Genomic DNA, 20,665 nt, shown 5'->3' on the forward strand with positions numbered 1-20,665 from the left:
TTTGTTTTTAAAAGAATTGAAAATTGTTTTCTCCTACTTAAATTATTCAAACCATTAACGCTTGACGTAAAAAAACTTATTTTCTCCATTTTTAATCGTTCAAATAAACATTATTTTTTTATTTTTTATATTTTTAATATTTCCTTTAAATCTCAGGAAAAAAATATAGTGTTAAGTTTTTGTATTTCTTACCAAAATCAAGGGAAAGCTTTCGATTGGAGCACATAGGCGGATAATATATAGTGTAAAAAATGGTCAGTATTGTATAAACTATAAATTAAATAAAATGGCATAACAAACTTAGCAAGTAATAACAAATGCACATACCACCGTATTTTCTGTGTATATAAAAAATCGCCATTTTTGGTGTTGGTTCTTTTGGAGTCATTTTATCTTTTTCTTTCAGGGTCATTTTATTTTTTTCTAGTGCTGGAGGTTGCGTTTGTTTCTTATCGCTCGTTTCGTTTCCTTGATCGAATCTTGCGCTCAAGTCATTTTCTATTTCGTCGCCACACTGTGTATTGTTGTTGCATCGGTTGGTGTCTTCTTCATTTTCGCTTTCTTCTTCTCTGTCAATGATTGCGCTTGTTTCTTGTTTTTGATCTATTGTTTTGTTTATTTCTACTTTTATGAGTTTTTCGATTCTTTGTTGTTGTTTTTTTGATTTAAAATCTGTGTGGTATTTCTTCTGTTGTGGTTATAGAGTGTTGTTTTTGTTGTGCTTGTTCTTTTTCTTCTTTTCTTCTGGCTTCAGCAAAGGCAGCCTCATTCCTTTTTTGTGTTTCTCTTACTTTCTTTTTAATTTCCTCAGGGAGACTAATATCTATTTGGTCGTTGTCGAGGACAACAAATTTACGAATATTTTTTTTGCTTACATATATTGAGTTTTTTACCTCTCCTTTTGGTTCTGTTTCGCGTTCTTGTTGTCTTTTAATTTCTATTGGGATAGTCGTTGGGATAGTTGTTGATCTGGGCTGGTTTACTTGAGTTTCTTTAGCTTTGCATCTTTCTCTCGGGAGATAGGTTGAGCAACATGTTTGGCACAGGAATTCGTTTCCGGCAAAATTAAGATTTATCCTTAGCCTGTTTTTTTCGATTTCGTGTGGCAATTCTTTAACTGTTTTTGGTAAGATTAACTCTAAAGAGTTTCTGTCCATCTTCTATGGTTCTGTCTAAATCATATGTTGCATGTTTGATTGAGTTTATATTTTAAGTGTGTGGTTTTAATTGTTCCGAAAGTTCTTCGTCTGTAATAATCGGATCGCATTTGATTGTTATCAGGAAGCCAAAATCTTCTCTTTTTCTAAAATAAATTGGTTTTTGAGATTCGATTAACTTGATTTCCGATCGAGTTATGGTGTTGGCATCGTTTATATTTCTAAACACGGTTATCCAGTTTCCGTCTCTATGATAGGTCAGATTCTCAATTTTTCCTTAACCAATTTTTTCCTTAACCATTAACGCACTCGTCATTGTTGCGCCTATTTGTTTTGACTTTTTATTTTCGGCTGGAAAAAGTTTTTTTTTCAATTTTGATTTCCCCTTTGTCTTTTCATTTTTTTCAGGCTTCTTACTAAGCGATTGTTTGTAAGGAAACTTGTCAGTACGGCAGTAAATCCCTTACGCCTTCTAGTTCTGTTCACCCTTTCTTTGGCTACGGGGTAAGGACTTTTGTCACTAGTCAACATGGGTGTATCAATTGAGGTGCTGGCCACTGGCGGATGTTGCAATTGAATGGTCATCTCACTTTCAGGGGCAAGCATTTCTGTTGTTTCTACCGCCTTAAACTCCCACTCCTCAAATTCATTCCTATTCACCGGCCAAATTACAGTCTTTTCATATCCATTCACTGCTGTTGCGAAGCTGGCAGTGCGCAGATAGGAATTCGAAAATATAGAAGTTATTTGGAATTCTGTGACGATTCGCCCAGGATGTGAGCGGAGCCACATCTGAATCTCGGAGTCATAATAAGTAGATAATGACTTCATAAATGTAAATATATATGTATATTAACATTTATGAATATATATGTATATATATATATATATTTATATATTATATATATATATATATATATATATATATATATATATATATATATATATATATATTACTCACAGAATGTAACCTCTTGATGTAATAAACATCAAGAGGTTACATTCTGTGAGTGCAGTGCGTTGGGAGACAGAGAATTGTTATAAAATGTTGTCTAGCCAAATTAACGGCCTCCAAATTCTTGGTATCTGAAGCATGACTTTACACATTCAATGAAATGTCTGAGCCGTTGGGTAAACAGTTCAAGTTGAATCCAGCCAGTCTCATGACAGGCATAAGTAGATCCTGTTGGTGCTTCGTCCATTAACTCCATTTTCATGCGCTGCCAAGGAAAAATAAACATAGGTGGGATATATGTCCCAGATGCATTCATGCAAAGTATTGTGGTAACCAACCGTCCTCTTTTAGCTGAAGGAAGTATGCCAACTTGTTTTTTCCCTTTCAGTGCTATTATTTTGGCATTATTGGGCTGGGCAGTGGTCATGCCCTTTTCACCCACATTAAAAATTTGATGAGATTTAAATTTCTTCTCATCGATTTCCCTTTCCAAAAGGTCAAAAAATTTGCCCACATTTACTTTGTTAAATGCTGTAGCTCTTGCAATAGAAGTGGATTCTGGGGTTCTTATAAATAAGTGTGAATGTCGTCTTAAAAACGACCCACTGCTCTCCTTTTCTTTTGCAGAGTTGAACGGTTGAGAATACCGTTAATTTTTGCAAGCTGAAAGACAAGTCTACGGACATCTAAACTGGTAAGACCAAAAAGCCTGGCTTCGCTTTCTATTATGTAATCAGCCAGGTCTGATTCAAATTTGGAAGAGAAAATGGATATTCGTCCAAGTGGAAACTGGTCAATTCTTGTACTGGATGATCGTTTGCATTTTACCTTGCGTTCCAGAGTTGACCGAGGGACATTGAAGACTTTGCTAGCTTTTAGATAGCCCATTTCTTTTTTTCTAACGGCATTAATAGCTGCTGTCATAGCTTCTGCTGACCACTGTTGCCTCACTTTTTTTTTTCAAATGTTCTCGGCATCTAAAAAAATGACCAAAAAAATAAGAGTGAGAACTTTTATACGTTTTATTTTCTAGAATTTTAAACCTCTTAAGGGTTTATAAAATAAAAACATAAAAATGTAGTTTTTAAAAAAGAGTTGAACACATAAGAGTCTATTTTCAATGTGCTATTCCTGAATGCGACCCCAATCAAAGATGTATGAAAAAAAAAATATCTAAAAATTATAAAGTTTTTTTTAGCGTAAAAAGAAATTTTAAAAATTAACGTTTTTATCATTATGACTAATAATATGACTTAGGGAAGTTGTTAGTGTCTATTTAATTAATGCACTTTAAAATTCTGAACATTTTTACAGAACTGTTAGATCTTAAGGTGGTTTAAAATAATGAGAAACTGTTGTTGGTTTTTTAGCTTATTTTTTATCATGAATAACAAAATTGCTTATAAATTGTTTATTTTTTAATCTCAAGTTAATACATAACACACCCAGACTAATAATTAATGTCAATGAAACTCCTGGCTAGCTCAATACTGACAATACAGTAAAAGCAGAATTAGCATTGAAAATATAATAAGATGAAAAAACAATAATGGAAATAACGTGGGTAATATGGGATGGTATCCCATATTACCCCCATTTAGGTATCTCATATTACCCCACTATATAGCACACTTCTAATTTTGTTTTTTTTTATGTACCACGTGGAATGAACAACCCTTAAAGGTATTTAATGTTTAATAATTGGTCAGTTACTAATTAAATTCTGAATATAGTATGATAGCTTACCTTTTTAGACTATTTTGGCCTCCTGTAAAAAGTCGATGTTATGTAAGGTTCACTGGTGAAAACTTGCAAGACTTTTTCCAGACGCAATATAATTCAAAAGAAAACAACTTATACTTGCGGAAGTAACCTCCTGACATTAGCCTCGTTTCCAATTCAACAAATATTTTATAGCACTGACCTATAAGTAGATAATAGGGGTATTCCATATTACCCGACTTTCCCCTTTGTATCTTAAATTACGAACTTTAGAAAAATCAATTCTTGTCCTGAATTCATTAATCTTTCGAATTTGTCCGTATGAAGCTTGGTTGCATGTGCATATGAAATCGCCATGTGAAAAAATATAATCTAAAAATCTTCTTCCTTGAAAGTCTTTCACTTAAATTTCCATTTAAAAACTTTTAAAGATCTGAACAATCTTAAAGACGCATACTAGAAAAATGATCCTAGTTAGTACGGTTTTCGTACCTTGGCTTATATGTTTTATATTTATGGTTTTGGATTTCCCTTTACTACAGTGGCGAGCAAAATAATAGGTGCGAACCAAAAAATTAACAAATACGAGAATATCTTTGAAACAAATAAAATAAAAATTTGAATTTTTATTAGAACTTTTATTTTATTACATAAATAAACAGAAATTAATAAAAATTAAGTTATTAAATATATATAATATATATTTTACTTAAAAAAAAAAAAATTCCACACCGAGCAAAATGATAGGTGTAAAATAAAAAATGAAGATGGAAGTCAATAGGGTTGCAAATTATTAATCTTTTGTTGCATACCCTTTATTTTTTAATACTTCCGTGCATCTTGATGGCATTGAATCCACTAGTTTTCTGCAAACTTCTACAGGAATGCTCTACCAAGCCTCCTGGAGCATTATCCACAGTTTCTGTCCAGAAATTTTAAGTTTTAACTGCCTCCATGAATTTTCAATAGGATTTAGATCCGGTGACTGAGGTGGCTATTCTAAAACTTTTACGTTATTGGTCGTAAACCACTCTTTCGCAGCTTTAGATGTATGTTTTGGGTCGCAGTCCTGTTGGAAATGCCAAATTATCGGCATATTTTCTTCGGCAAATGGCAACATGACATTATTTAGTGTGTCTACGTATGTATATTGGGTCATAATATCTTTGATCCAAAAAAGTGGCCCCACACCGTACCAGAAAAAGCAACCCTATACCATTATATTTCCTCCGCCGTGTTTCACTGTTTTCGCAGTGAAGCGAGGTGAAAGTTCTTGATTTGATGATCTTCTTACATACTGTTTTCCATCAGAATTAAATAAAATAATCTTTGTTTCATCACCCCACAAAATATTACGCCATTTTTTGGTCATACCTGGTCCCCGCCAAGCAATATGATTTTTTGCAAAAAATTTTCTTTTCATAATGTTCTTTCTACCAAGTAATGGTACTTTCCTCGGAGTTCGAGCTGGTAACTTACTATCTAAAAGCCTTCTTCTAACTGTCCAAACACTAATATTTTCATTAATATTTCTTTTCTTACAAAATAATAAATGTTTACAATTTTTTTAATAACATTAACTAAAGTTTTATATTTTTACAATATATGGTTTTACAAGCTTTCGTAAATATATTCATTTTCTGTTTTGTATATTTTATTATATAAGTTTTGTATTTTTAATTTTTAATTTTTTTGTGTTTTTTGATTTTATATTTTCTTGTGATTTTTGGTATTTTTTTGTATTTTTTATTTTTTATTTTTTTGCTGTTGTGCGGATAAAAATCGAGAGTTTAGATTATGTTAAAAAAAGGAGAAATTTTAAAATAGGTTAAAGAAAGAATCATAAGGTAAAAAGAATGATTTATATGCAAAAAAATTAAAAAAAGAATTACAAGACTTTCACATAAACATTACGTTACGAACACTATAGATAAAAAACTTATGTGTTAAAATAATATTTCATAAAATAAGGGCTGGCAGTGATTTGCTAATCATATATAATAATAATTTTGTTGCATAACATAAAAAATTGCAAGAGGGAAGGAAATCTTTACTAAACATACAACTAGCCGTTGTTTTATTTTAGCTCATATGTTTAGTTTCAGACTTCCATTCTCCACTTGACAGAAAACATTTTTAATACAAAAATACACACAAAAATGTCCGCGGTGTTTCTACGGACATGATAATTATATTTTAAGGTAATAATATTCCTGATGTTCCTGATTATTACCCTGATCACTGCCATTGGGTCAATTTTTTTTATACTATACATATAGTGGCATCTACTGTTCCATATTGCACTCATGATGGTTTCAGTGAGTGTCAACAGCAGCTGCGAAGTGGGGTTTTTCTCTGATAAATTCGCTGTTTCAATCGAGAAAATCGAATTTATCGGAGAAAAGCTGTTTCGGGATGTCAAGGAGTTATATACGTGTTTAAAATACTCCCAAATTTCAACAGAAGGAGGACAGTAGGCAAAGATATGCATGTTGTCCTCGATTTTACCACAAGTTTTGCATTTGTTATTTTTGACGATCTGCTACCTTGTGCTTTTGGCTAGCAAGGCCGCAGAAGGTAAACTGTTGTGTAAAAAAAGAAAGAGGATGTTTTGAGTCGGTCCGCATCCGTAGGAGGTGAAGTTTTTCCAAATTTGGGTCCACGGCATTGTTGTTTTTGTTGAACCGTTCCAGAAAAGTTCTGCTGGGACGACTGTCTTTTTGTTTATTGCCACTTCTAATTAATAATTTTTTGTTGTTTTTAGGGGGACGTTAAAAAAGTGACCCGTTTTTGCCTAATATTTCTATTGTTGTTTTGTAGTACTGTGACGTTTTGTTGTCCCAGTGTTTTGAAAAATTGTTTTGCTTTAAAAAGTTCCAGCTTTAGTTTTGCTTCGTAAATTTTATAAGTGAACTCGCCCACCAATACTTTGAAAAGTAGTAATATTCGTGAGCTTTGTCTTCTTCGCATTCTTTCAGTTGAAAGAGTGTTTTGAGGCGAAGTGCAAGACTTTGCTCCTTCGGTGATAAAATTCCGAGACCCCCGCTTTTGACGAGTAAAAAAAGTGTCTCTCGTTTGACCGGATTGAAAATGGTCTTTTGCCACAGATTTTCGAAAATGGCTCTATGCAGACGTTCTATTACCCATTCGGCAACGGGCAGCACGTTTGCCAAAAACCACACTTTTGACATTGCTAACGTATTTATCAGCATAGTCTTTCCCCTAAGTGACAAAGTACGTAGTCCCAGAAACTTGAGTTTTTTCCCTATTTTGTTTGGAGTTACTAACTAGTTGAAATTGGTAGTATTGCTCAGTCTAGTGTAAAAAGTAACACCTAATATTTTGAAACCGCTGTTGTTGTTCCACTCTATGTCGTCCATTTCCGGGTACATTTTAGGATCAAAACCCCCAAGAGCGAGACCCTTGGTTTTTGAGGCGTTGATCACTGAACCACTTATTTTTTCGAAAAAAAAACGGACTGATTTTACGTCCCTGGCAAAAAAGTTTGAATGGTCTGCGTACTGCTGTATTTTAAGGGGTTTAGGTGTACCTGGTAACGGCAAACCCTCTATTCTGCTGTCCGCTCTGATCACCAAAGCGAGAGCTTCGGTAACAAAAACGTACAGCAAGAGAGAGGGAGGGTCACCCTGTCTAACTCCTCTTTCCGTAGGAAAGTAGGCTGACAGTAAACCGCAATTCAGAACAGATAACAAAACTTCTGAATATAAGGTGTTGACAAAAGATACAAAGTTTTCTCCGAGATTAAATTTTCGGAAAATCTGAAGCAGAAACGCACGATCGACTTTATCAAACGCCTTTTCTTGATCTATTGACAAACTGAAACTAGGTAGATTTTTAAATTCCGCGTAATCGATAAGATCACGAACTAAATGTAAATTTGAGAATATTGTTCTATCTGGGATTCCGCAAGTTTGATTTGGTTCTAAAATTTTCCCCATTACTTTTGCAAGTCGTAGGGCCAGCGCTTTTGTGATTATTTTGTAATCAGCGCCGATTAAGGATATGGGCCTCCAGTTTTTGCATTCGGTAAAATCGCCTTGTTTAGGAATCAGTGAAGTAAATGATTTTTCATAGAGTGGCTAGTGTTTTTTTCTACGAAAAGTATTTCGTAGGCAAGTTCTTCAAAATCTTTTTCTAAAGTGTGCCAAAAAGTTTTATAAAATTCAGCTGGAAGTCCGTCATAGCCCGGAGATTTTCCGTTTTCAATTTAAAAAGGGCTTCTTTCAGTTCTACGCCGGTTAGGCGGGTGTTTAAAAATTGATTTTCATCATCACTTAAACGTTTAGTGATGTGTGATAAGACATATTTTTGGCTGTCTTTGCATAAACTAGTTTTGGTGTAAATGTTTTTATAATATAAAACAAGGGAGTTTAGTATTTCACCAGGTTCACTTGTCAATGTGCCGTCATTCTTGCGAATTTCGGTAACTGACTTGTTCCGATGTTGAGTTTTTTCCAAATTATACAAAAATTTTGAAGGTTTTTCTCCTTCTTCAATTAGTTTTTGTTTCGTGCGAATGAACGCTCCGGGAAACTGGAGCAAGAAAAGAGCATCGCGTTTTTCTGTGATGCTATCTAAATTCGGGTTAGCGTTTTGTCGCTCCCGTTGGATTTCGTTTTCAATCCTTTTGATATTTTTTTTTGTTTTTCGCACTTTGCTGTATCGATATGTGTTGTAATTAAGCCCTAACAAAAAGTTTGCAGTCGTCCCACCATTTTAAAATTGACGTATAGGACCGTTTTTTAGTTTGCCAATCTTGAATTAAGAGTTTAATATTCTGCCTATGCACTTCTATTTCCAAAAGGGAGCAATTTAATTTCCAGTATCCTGGTTCTCTCCTGGTTTTACTAAAATTGACAGTTGTTGACACAAACTCGTGGTCAGAAAAAGGGTTGGTGAGAATTTTGGTGTATGTTGTTTTTTTGGCGACTTTTTCAGGGCAGTAGATTCTGTCGAGTCTACATTTGACCGTCTGATTGCGCCATGTGAGTTCTCTTTTGTTGGGAAACTTGTAACGAAAAACATCAACTAGGTTATACCTACCTTGGAAGACCCCGAGTTCAGTAATGCCGTAAGTGTGATATCTAAAGTTCTTTGTGCCTTCTGTGTCAAGAGGCAGGCTTTCGACCATGTTGAAATCCCCGGCTAACAGGACGGGGTAGTCCTGTGTCCTGCGAGATGTCTCCAAGGCCGCCGAAAAAAAGGCGCCTTATGACTCGGACCAGAGTTCCAAATAGACTCGGACCAGAGTTTCAAATAGATTCACATTATAAAATATACTGTAAAATGTCAATTTAAGTGAAATTTATTATTCACACCTATTATTTTGCTCGCCACTGTATATCATGAATCTAAATTACTAAACAGGATTTTTTTACTTGTTGCTTTATTTTTTATTTTTTTCAAAAGAACAAAAAGTTTTTTTTTTAAAAAAAATCATATTTGCTACGCAATAAAGTTGCGCTTATTTGAGTACCCGCTTAAAGAGTGTTAAAGTCAACTTTTAAATTGAGAATGCTGTTCTTTGTTTACTTTCATATTTTTTAAAACAAAAAAAATAAACATCATAGCTTCCCCTTTTTTTATTTGTTTTGATATTCACATCTCTATAAAGATTTTGCGCAAAAAACTCTAAATCACCGTAATCGTTGATGACATAAACTTTTTTTATACCATCGTCATCTTCGATAACCATAACTTCTTTATTTTTTTTATTTTTTGTTTATAAACGCTATAAAGGTAAGAATTGTTTGCTTGGATTTGTACTGTTAAACAAGTAGTGTTTAAAAATTAGTAAAACAAGTAGTGCAAAAAAACAAGTAGTTTTAAAAAAATAATCGCTTTAAAAAGACAAGTAATTCACATGACAAGGAATAATCACATAATATTTGCATAATATTGATTAAAAATTAAAAAAAAAATTATTTTAAAAGAAAGCTCTGCGAATAAAATGACTGCGAAAAGTGCTTTGATGACACTTTAAATAATTTCAAAACAAGCAAATACACCACGACAACGTAGGTTAGCGCGTAATCATTCCGCACTAAGTTAAAGTAGCCATGGTTGCAAACTTACCTCAAGCGCACCTTTACATCTCATACCATTCAATGTTTATATGTTATATGTTGTATAATCCCGTGAAAACCAAGATTGCTAGACCTTGATTGGCTAGAAAGCTTACAAAGAATGAAAATTCAATGTATGTGCACATCAAATTCGTCAGGGCTAGGTGGTCTAGAAAGCTTAGACAGTTTCAGACTAAGTAAGGTTCAGGAGTAAGTTAAGTAAGTAGGTAAGTAAGCATCAATCTCGGTGAAAAAAAGTCAGATGAAGGAGAATCTGAAATTGTTAAAAAAAACAACTGAAAAAGAGTAAAGGTAGCAAGAAACACTTGTAAAATAAATATTTAAATACACTTTATACATATTTACACATTTTTTGTTTTTTTACATTTTATTGCCGTTTTCTTAAGAAGTTCGATACTTCGCGTTTAAAGGCTTTCTAATATACTAAAGGCTTTCTAATATTCTAAAATACTTCGCATTAAATGCACATTTAACGCGATGCATTACATGCACAATAAACGTGAATTATTAAACAAAAAATGACAATAGGCAATTTTTTGTTGAAGGTCATAGCGATTTGCAAATCATAGTTTGTTTTCTTTAAATAATATAAGATAATTGTTTAAAAAGAATTTGCTTTCGATTGGCTCAACTTTAAGAAAGATAGTCATATAATTTCCAAAACTATTACAGACAGCAAGAATCTCATTTTTTAACGGGCATAAGTTTACTTTGCAATTCATTTATTGTTATATTAAATTTTGCAGCGACAAGGTTTCTAATTGCTGTTCATCTATAAATACATAAATAAATTCGCGTTATGTTTTTAATCTGTTAAAACTCCATAAGTATTTTTTGTATTGTTCCTCTATTGCAACTTTTCCCATTAATTTTCACTGTTTAAGAAATCAGAAAATTTGAAATAATTCCTCATGGAATTATGAAATTAGGGCTTGCCTTTCAAATATGTCATTTTTATTCGCTTGTTTCTTTACTTTCATTGACAATATAAATCGATCCAGTCTCTCTCGTTTTTGCATATACAGATGTAAATGCATTTCTTTTTTATAAAGATATAAAACAAAAGGATCTAAATACTGGAATAATTGATTTCTAATAAATTCAAAAAGTGAAGCTTAAGTCAGACAAACTACCTATGATGAACTAATCCAGAAACGCTACTTTGACAAAATCGAAAATTGAGCAACCTGCACAATGAAGGTACACAGTATATAAAAAAACTAATATTTAAAAATAACATAAGGAGTTTAACGTTACGACTTTTTACTTCATAATCCGTTTTATTAAAGATAACTTGTGGACCATACAAGCTTGCCACTCTTAAGTATTTATGTATTGAATCACACTAGAATACAAATAAGTATTACAACCATAAAAGAAGTTATTATTATTAATACATTAAATAGGTTTGAATCAATGTTAATTTTATGTTTTATAAAATTTGTTTAATATACTACCTACGAAAACTAATAAAATTTAAATCAGCTTTCATAAACAACTTATCGGTTATCTTTTTAGAAATAAGTGATTACTTGACCAGCATTAAACTCTCAGTGTGGGTTTGTAAAATCAGGAGAAATCTAACCAACAATTTTTGAATCTTAAGAGGTGAGTCTTTAGAAATAGGGTACAAACAAATAGCTTCTTCCAGCATCAATCTAGGAGCATTCGTAACTCTTTTTGTAAATACACTATAAGTCTCGTTATCAAAAAGTTGTTTCTTGTTGTGTTGAAAGAGTGTTGAAAGCGATGGTTTTTTTCTTCTTAGATTCATTCTGGGCGATAGAAAGAACTATATTCTTAGTTATTGCTGTTTATTAAAATAAATAATGACCGCACACCTAATATTAATTATAATATTTCTAATTCTTTGCGTCTAAATTTATTTAATTAGACTGTATATTCTAATTTAGTATTAGAAATCATTTTTAACCAAAAATTAATAAACAGAAAAAATCTTACAACGACATCTTGTCAAAACTATTTTTTTATTTACAGCTGATTCGTACAAAATTGGATTTACTTCTCGGCTGCTATTTTTGATGGAGCTATTTACAGCTGTAAAATGAGGAAATCGCTTTACCTTTATATTTTGTCATTTACTAAATTGTCTTTGTCAAAAATTATTACGCAACTTTTTGAACTAGAAATCCTAACACAAAATTAGAAACTTTGATTAAATAAATCGAATCAAACAATTTATGTATGCAGCAGCATATTTGAAAACTTGAAGAAAAATATAATAGCGATGAAAAAGGAAAGAGCTCAAAAGTGTATTTTATATTAATTTTAATAAAAATAACTTTAATAAAAACATGAATAAAAACATTTAAAAATAATAATAAAAATAAATATTTCAGTATTAAACGTGACTCTTACCCATTTATGGCTGTAAGAAAGATATAAAGATATGCAAGTAGACTTCCTTTGCAAAGAATATTATCTTTAGCAATATTCTATTTTTGATTTTACTATGATAAGGCACATGATATCAACTTATCTTCAATTGAATATTTGCTCTCAAGAAATAGTTTTATGTGAGGTGAAAAAAAAAGAATGACAGTTTGTTTAATTTACATCATCAAAAGGGATTCTGGTAATCTAAAAATATATTATTAATCTAAATATTGAAAACATAAAATAAATAATAAAACCATTTAGTTTTATCTAGTCAAACTTGACAAAATAAAACAGTTAACTACTAAAATTGACAAAATAAAACTAATCAGTCTATAGCAGTCATATTTATTGCAAACTTTTTCTAAAATTAGTTTACTTTTAATTCAATATAATAAGGACTGGCAATGCTGGGAGTTTAAAAAAGAACTGTATTGTCTTTAACTGCAGTTAAAAAAACCTCGTTACACATTGTAAGTAAGGCACTAAAACTGTGAGGTAATAAATACTGTTTTTCCTCCTTTTACTTGAGTTTCTTTAAAAGTATAAACAGAAGATTGAAAACCATCATGAAACCATAAAGACGATTAAGGACAATAATATTATTACCATTAATCTGGAGGCAGGTAATAACATTTTTTTTTAATTGTAAAAAGATGCTACAGTTTTTAAAACGACAGCACTAAAAGGCATATTTTTGAAGTTTAAATGCCTAACGTTTTTAATACTTGTTGTTTCCTCTCAAAAGACGTGCACATGTGGTATTGAAGTGGGTCAAAATGTCTTGATTGTTGTGGATAACGAATAAAAAAATGGAGCTTTGGTATAAACTTATCTGAAAATAAACCCGTAAAAAAGAGTATGATTGCCTACAATTTCTACTTCTAAAGAGATTAAGTAAACCTTATTAATAACCGGAGAGAGACACACTTGAAGAATATGCTCCAGTGTTTGAGCCGAATCTTCATCTAATAAAGCTTGAAGTTATTTGTCTTCAATTTTTTTTGGCTGTCCTCGCCGATCTTTGTCGTTGACGTCAAAATTGCCAGGTTTGAAACGCTGAAAACAATCTTGCCAGGCTATTATGGATAGTGCAGCATCTCCGAAAGCTTGCCGTAACCTAATGCTTGCATTTGGTGCACGTCAGCGGCTTTCTTCTTGAGATGAAAAAGGGAAAGAAGGGCTTCCCGAAAATGATATTTTTTCTAGATAATGTTTAAAATATTTTTAATATTTTAAATTATTATTTTTGTTTAGATGTCAACTTTCTGGCGCGAAAATTGACATCTAATTTAAAAATAACGCATATTTTTAATGAAATATAGGAAAGATATTTATTGATAAAACGCTGATAAAACACATAATTAAAATTCGTTACATAAAAATAATTTTATTTTGACAAAATAGAACAACAACAAAAAACGCGGAAAATAACTTCTGGACCTAATAATTATTCCTCGTTGACTTTTTTTGCAATCTTTTCTACTGCAAGTTTTGTTTTTTATATTTGCTACTTTCTTCATTATTTTGTAACTTTGTTACTATTACTCATGATGATAACATTGTGGTTAGTTTCCCCGGTAACTGTGATTCTTTTTAACTGTGATTATCTTTATTTATTTTCATTTCCTTTCTTACAAAAAACATTTTGCGTATATAGCAAGGCATAAGAATTGTTTCCTTTGCTTGCTTAGTAGAATACACTAGATCTGGCGTAACGGGGACTTTAGAAAATTGTTTCTCTTCGATTCCGCATTCTTTAGAAAAATCGAAAAACCTTAAGATGCCCCTACTAAATCAGCATATTTCAAATAGTTTTTTGCAATTTAGTGCAAAACGCAGTTTAAAAGTTAGTTGATGTTTTGCTGTCTTTTTCTTTTTGAGGTATGAATTTATTTTTCAAAAAAATGGTTTCTTTTTTATGCTTATTTAAACATTACGAAAAAAAGTAATTAAAAAAAAAAAATTTTAAATAAAGAAAATCATGTGATTTGATTTTAAAAATGACATCATAAACATTACCAAAAATCGTGTGATGAGAAAAAATTATGAGATTTCTATTTTGAGCCGAAAATAACAAACTAAAAAAAGATTAGAGATAACAAGTGTAGTAAACATTTTTATAATTAAAAATGTTTTTTTCGTATAAGATATCAAAGAAAATCAGACTTGTTGACTTTCAGTGAAAACAATGGATAATTTAAATGATCATTTTTTAATCTTTTTAGCAAATTAAATAAAAAAATAAAAGAAACTAAACAATTACTGGAATCTGAAGTGATGTATATGATAATCAATTTTGGTTTAATTATAAATCTACTATTATTGATGTGAAATTAGATGTAATTAAACAAAACGCATTTTGGAAATTTTGAAACTTATAAAATGGAATTATAATAATTTAAAAGTGGAATAAGTCGATTCCATGCAGTACTTGAATTGCGCCTAAACAGTGAATCACTTATTGAAAAAAAAGTTAGATTATTACGGAAACATGAAAACAATGTTACTTATTGTCATTTTTGTAACACTTTTTATTTAAAATAAGATGATTTTTTATTATACACACGATCATTTTAATTGTTTTTGAAATTCTTGTAAAGTGTTTAGAAATTTTTAATTTTTTTTTGTTTTCAAAAAGATTGTAATTTTGTTTTAAGTAATTTGTAATTTTTTAAAAAAGAAATGAAACGAATAAAAATAGTAGATACTAACGGATAGTGTTCCTAAGCATTTAAAGGAATTGCAGCTTTTGATTTAAGAACAACAGAAGCAAATGTTTTATTGCCAGCGACAATCACTTCGCTTTCAACTGATGTTTTTAATAAAAAATGGATTATGATTTCCTAAGACGAATTGTTTGGAAATCAGATTTAGCTTTTCGTCATAATACTATTTTATTCAATGGCATTCAATCATAAAAATATTGTAAAAAAGTAAAGTTGTACTTAATAACTATTCTCAAGTACCATATACATTTAGTTGTGGTAATACCATCCCAGCTAACAATTAACGTTCAACGAACGTTGCCACAACGTTCGTTTAGGTTTGCGTAACATTCGTCGCGAACGTTACATGAACTAACTTCTGTGAACTCCTAATTACAGTTCTTGAACGTTCAATACGAACGTTCAAACAACTAACAGCGAACGTCGACCGAACATTCAGTGCAAACGTTATGCGAACGATATTTTAATAGCCCTTGAACGTTCACTTTAAACGTGAAATAACGAACATCGGACGTTTACGAAACGTTTCTTTTTTTTAAATTAAATGTATAAATGCATTGATTTAAACGGACTTACGGTTTAAACCTATACATTTGCTAGTTTAATATTAAGAATAAACAATGCAATGTTTTTTCTTAACATTAAACTAATGTTTAGCGTCAGCAGAATCATTTTTTATTTAACCAGTACAAAATTACCATGTTTTACAACATAATTACTCTTAAGTTAGCTTATTTGAGAGACCACAACTTATTCCATTTTAACCGTTAAGCCATAACTTGATGAGCTGTTCACAATTAACAAAAAGTTATAACAAAAAATACTACAAATAAGTAATGAAAAAGTTTATTTATTATTTATAACCCCGTAGGAAAAAAATTTTTATAAATCAATCATAACTTATAAATACAATCAAAAAACAAAGAATGACATAACTATTTTAATATTAATTCGTATTTTCAGAATCGGAACTTTCTTCGGCTTGTCGCAACAATACATCTTTTTTCGGAGTATTTGTTACAATTTTTGCCAAAAAATAAATAAATAAACCTTTTCTATCATAAAGAATAAATGAAATACACTAAGATCAGCATTATTAGTTAACATTTACTAAAAATGATCTTTACAGAGAGAACAAAGCAATTCAATTCATGTACCTCATAGTTAACTCCTCCTGGTTGATTAGGAGCATGCTTTAATACCTCCCTAATCTCGTCCTCTATTTTTTGATCGTTAGCATCTTTGATAATCTTTTTACAAGCTTCTAAATGAATAATTTTAAATCATATATTTACAATAATTAATAAAAGTAGTCAAAGATTAACTGCATAACCAATCGTTGCTTTTTAAAGTAACTTGCCTTATAAAAAACTTTGAAAAAACTTACTCATCACTACTTGGCAGAGTAAACAGCTCTCAAATGATAGTTTTCCTTTTCTGCCATTGAAACTAAACAAAGACCAAAGTTGGTTCGTTGCTGTTGTGCACATAATGCGCCGAATCACATCTTTACAATATCGGCCACCTAGACTTCCAAAATAATTAATCTAAAGAAGCAATTATTGTATCTATATTTGCAAAAAGTAGCATATAAAGTAATATATTGTAATTATAAAATTATATATAATTTGCAAAATGCGTCTATAACATAATTTTAAATTGCTAATTGAAAGCTTATGTAAGCTTAAATAAATTTGTATAACATAATTCTTAGTATATAGTGTGTCAAGTTATCTAGTACTGTCCACCAAAACCCGTATGAATTTAATTGACAAAGTATGGCAAGAAAGAGAGTCAGGGGATGATAATATACATTTACAAATATACCACAACACTTTGTAGAAATTTTGGTCTGCTGTCAACCAATGCATAAATAACGTAAATTAAACACAAGTAGTCCTAATTTAAATAATATTGACAATAATTACCATTTTTTTGCGAAAACTAGGATCCTTCAACTTTATTTCAAGCTGTCGCAATTCATGTTCATTTTTCATCTTCTGGGGAAACACATCGTCAGAAACATCAACTCTGCTAACAGCCACAAGACTTCTCAGCATCGCTTTGATCTCCTCTTGATTTTCAATTATTATGTCTAGTTTCATAGCTAAATATATTTAGCTTCAAATTTATTCTATAGGATAAATTTGAAGTAAAATTAAAGTTATAGAACAAAGTATAATCTGCAAACAGTAATCAGTAAGTATGTTGTTTTTTTAAACGAAATCTACATCTACATCAATACTCTATAATTAATTTTGTTAAAAAATGTTAAACATTAACCCTGGTAAAGGAAGATTTTTATTAACAAATTTCAAAGCATTAAAAAAATTGTAATAAATTGAAAAATTAAACGATTTTCCTTGTTTTTTTTTACTAAATCAATCATTTCCCCCTAATTTTCTATCTAAATTTCACAGATATCCCTGATTTGGTGGCAACCCTGTTATATAAATTGAAATCAACAAACCGTGTGTTCCCGCAGTATTTTCACCTGCTCTACCACCAGAAAAATTTTTACTCTGTCAAACTATTGACCATTGTCCCACCAATAAATGGTCTTCTGGTACTGGCTATAAAATTTTTTTTTTGTTTTTTAAAGTTGATAAAAAATACCATCAAATTTTGTTAAATTTGTAAAATCCATAAATACGTTTGTTTAAATTTTGATACAAAAATAAATTAAAGTATTTTAGCTTCTACCAACCATTTTCACTAGACATCCTGTCAGTTGATGCAATACGTGCAAGATTCACTTGACTTACAGATGCCGAAGGTGAATGAATAATATTTGCAGCAGCTGACACAGCTGCATTTCGCGCATGCTGAAACACTTGAGATGAAACAGCTGTTTGTTCCTGTAGGAATGCATTTGAAGACTCTAGGGAAGCATTTTTTCCTTTGAAAAATAATAATTTATTTAATATCATTATCATCCAACTTACACATTGTAATTGGTGGCTTTTATAATGTATGAATTATGAATTTAAGTATTGCATTATCATTAATAATATCAAAACAAACTTGCCATTATTCTGTTTAGCACTATATTTTGGTGCAGATGGAAGGTTAATAGTTTTGCTCAGAGGACTGTGATCACCAGAAGAGGTTTCTGTAAAAGTAACTATAAAAAGTAATACAATTTGTGTTACAACAGAATAGAATTTTAGTATTAGAAAGATGTTAGTGTAATTAAAATCGTGCTACAATACATAACTTAATCAACTACATTCCAGATACATAGATTAGTAATGTATGTCATAATAATGTCAACACATGTTAAATGTAAAATACTTTATTATTAAAACAGAAACTAACTCTTGCCTTTGCTTTGTTTTGCATTATACCTTTGCGCAGATATTAGTTGGATTTTTTTCCTTGGAGGACTGTGATCACCAGATGAGGTTTCTGTAAAATTAACAATAAAAAGGTAACAAATTTGAGTTACAACAACATGGAATTATAAATGTTAGGTAATAAATGGTAGGTAAAATCATGCTACAGTATACAATTTATACAACTACATACCATCTTCAATATCAGAAGAAGTCTCTTTGTTTATATCAGTATCTTCCACATTTGACATTACTAATGCTTTCTTAGCTAAATCTGATGCCTTGCTTTAACTTTCCACTGGTAATATATAAACTTAAAATATAAAATCTGCCTAAAACCTGATTCAAATATACTTACAAGAATAATGTAAAATTATTGTAACATTACCAAAACCTGATTCAAATATACTTAAAAGAATAATATAACTTTATTGTAACATTACTAAAACCTGATTCAAATATACTTAAAAGAATAATGTAACATTATTGTATTAAATATATTTTTATAGCTTTACATTTCTTGAATAGATTGCTTATACAATACGCGATATTTTAAAATAAAACAATTTTATAGATTTATTACAGTTTTATAAATTAGCATAATGCTAATGTTGTAAAAATGAATTTGAATTACCAAAATCAAATTTTGTATCAAAGTTTAGTTCAACTTTAAAATGCTAAACTTTTGAATTACCAAAATTTGACAAATAGTAAATATCGCTACATGCAAGGACGTATAAATAGATGTACGCTTAACCTGTTCTTTAAAAAGCAGATTATTCATTTTTTAATCAGTGCTCAAATAACAAACTTGCAACCAAAAAATTATTTAAAGTCTTTACCTGCCGCCCCAAAAGTTCTAATTTTGTATAGTGGCCATTTTGGATCAGGCAGTTCACTCTTTTTGACTCTGCATACTGGATTTCTGGGCCAATAACCAAACAGTTGCTAAAACAACCACAAAAACATTCTAACACATGCGTTCAACAACATTGTGTAATAACTATCAATAATTAAATCTTTATTTACAATTTCTGCATCACTGTTAGAAATAGTACAACTATTACGAAACAGATAACTGCACTGCCTTACTAATTAATTGTAGTAACAATTTACCTCATTCTCGTAAACAATCCAACTTTTTGGCATTACCTCCACTGATTGCTCATCAACAAACTCAACAACAACAAAGGGACCGCTACTCATTTTCTAAACAAGAAAAATAAGTTATTGCATCTTAATAATAATGAAACTAGATAGTGAACTAAATAAGCGAATTGATTCAGTCAGACAAATACAACTTTTTTTCTAAACATATATTTTAAATATTAAGTTTTACATGTCATGTAGCAAAGTCATAAGTATAATTTTTTTCTTATTTTCTTTTTGAATCATAAAAACCTTGCTTTTTACGGCCGTTGATAAAACAACTTCAATAGAAGAGTAGTCAAAATTTGCAACATGAACTCCAATTAGTCGAGAGTCACAAGGGACATCAAACAATGACTTTGTTCTTTGAAATATTCTGCAACGATATTGTTGCAAGTCAAAATTTGGATTTTCCCCTTCTTTGCAAAGAACTTCACAGGATCTTCCATCATCCAACATATATGAATTGTTGGGGCGACTCATGCAAATTATTTTAGTGTGCAATTTTTGATGTGGAACCATAATATTCATTTCACTAAGACGCTTAACAACCTGGCTAAGAGGAGCTCTACCTGATCTTACTTTTTTTTTCAAAACCTGAAGATAGTTTTCAAAACTAAAACCACTGCACCTATCTACATTGCCATATCGTTTAGCAACTGCAACGAGGTGTACTAGACTGTGTATATTATAAACAAGAAACTGTGGTCCATAAAGATCTTTAGCTTGATCGACAAAATATAAAAGTAATTGGTGCGCATAAGTTTCATGTTTTCTAACTAACCTTGTACTGACTAATATAGATAAAGCTACACTTAGAACTAAAAAGTGTTGAAATAAGTCTTTTCGCAAAATGCTTTTTAGCACAACTTTTCCAGTATACAATAAAAATTGCCTATACTCGGTTGCTTTCCAAAAATCAATTTCATCAAGAGAACGTGGCTTCCTTACAAAATCTTTAGGTACACATTTTTTTAGTTCAAGCAATTTAGCACTAATATCATTCTTATGAGCTGCAGATATTTTTACTCCTTTTTTGTCATTATCTTGAATCCAGGTCACCGACAATTTTCGCATTACACCAAGACAAGACTGATGCATATAGTCAATTGGA

General features: G+C 30.8%; 1 protein-coding gene and 1 long non-coding RNA gene across 2 annotated transcripts in view; both read right to left on the bottom strand.

Moving 5' to 3' along the window:
* Positions 1-5,044: 5,044 nt before the first annotated feature.
* Positions 5,045-17,567, bottom strand: LOC136078496 (uncharacterized). The gene is made up of 5 exons (XM_065794269.1): positions 17,538-17,567; positions 16,996-17,174; positions 16,455-16,614; positions 16,225-16,331; positions 5,045-5,371 (listed from the first exon to the last, which is right to left on the bottom strand). Exons 2-5 carry the CDS (start codon positions 17,170-17,172, stop codon positions 5,045-5,047), a joined length of 771 nt encoding a protein of 256 aa, XP_065650341.1. The 5' UTR covers positions 17,173-17,174; positions 17,538-17,567.
* A 1,644-nt stretch (positions 17,568-19,211) lies between these two features.
* Positions 19,212-20,665, bottom strand: part of LOC136077664 (uncharacterized) — a 4,284-nt gene continuing 2,830 nt past the window's right edge. Inside the window, exons 2-3 of the long non-coding RNA XR_010637164.1 lie at positions 19,519-19,611; positions 19,212-19,350 (exon numbers count right to left, since the gene is read on the bottom strand). This is a non-coding gene — a long non-coding RNA (uncharacterized LOC136077664). The remainder of the gene's footprint in view (positions 19,351-19,518; positions 19,612-20,665) is intronic.

The sequence above is a fragment of the Hydra vulgaris genome, chromosome 03 (genome assembly GCF_038396675.1).
Source record: "Hydra vulgaris chromosome 03, alternate assembly HydraT2T_AEP".
In the NCBI taxonomy this organism is placed as follows: Eukaryota; Metazoa; Cnidaria; class Hydrozoa; order Anthoathecata; family Hydridae; genus Hydra; species Hydra vulgaris.

Coding starts and splice junctions, on each gene's coding strand:
- LOC136078496 (XM_065794269.1), bottom strand. CDS start 17,172: ATGAAACTAGACATAATAATTGAAAATCAAGAGGAGATCAAAGCGATG. Junction 16,332..16,454: donor ACTCTGCCAAGTAGTGATGA/GTAAGTTTTTTC, acceptor TTATTCATTTAG/AAGCTTGTAAAAAGATTATC. Junction 5,372..16,224: donor CAGGAGGAGTTAACTATGAG/GTACATGAATTG, acceptor TTATTTTGTAAG/AAAAGAAATATTAATGAAAA.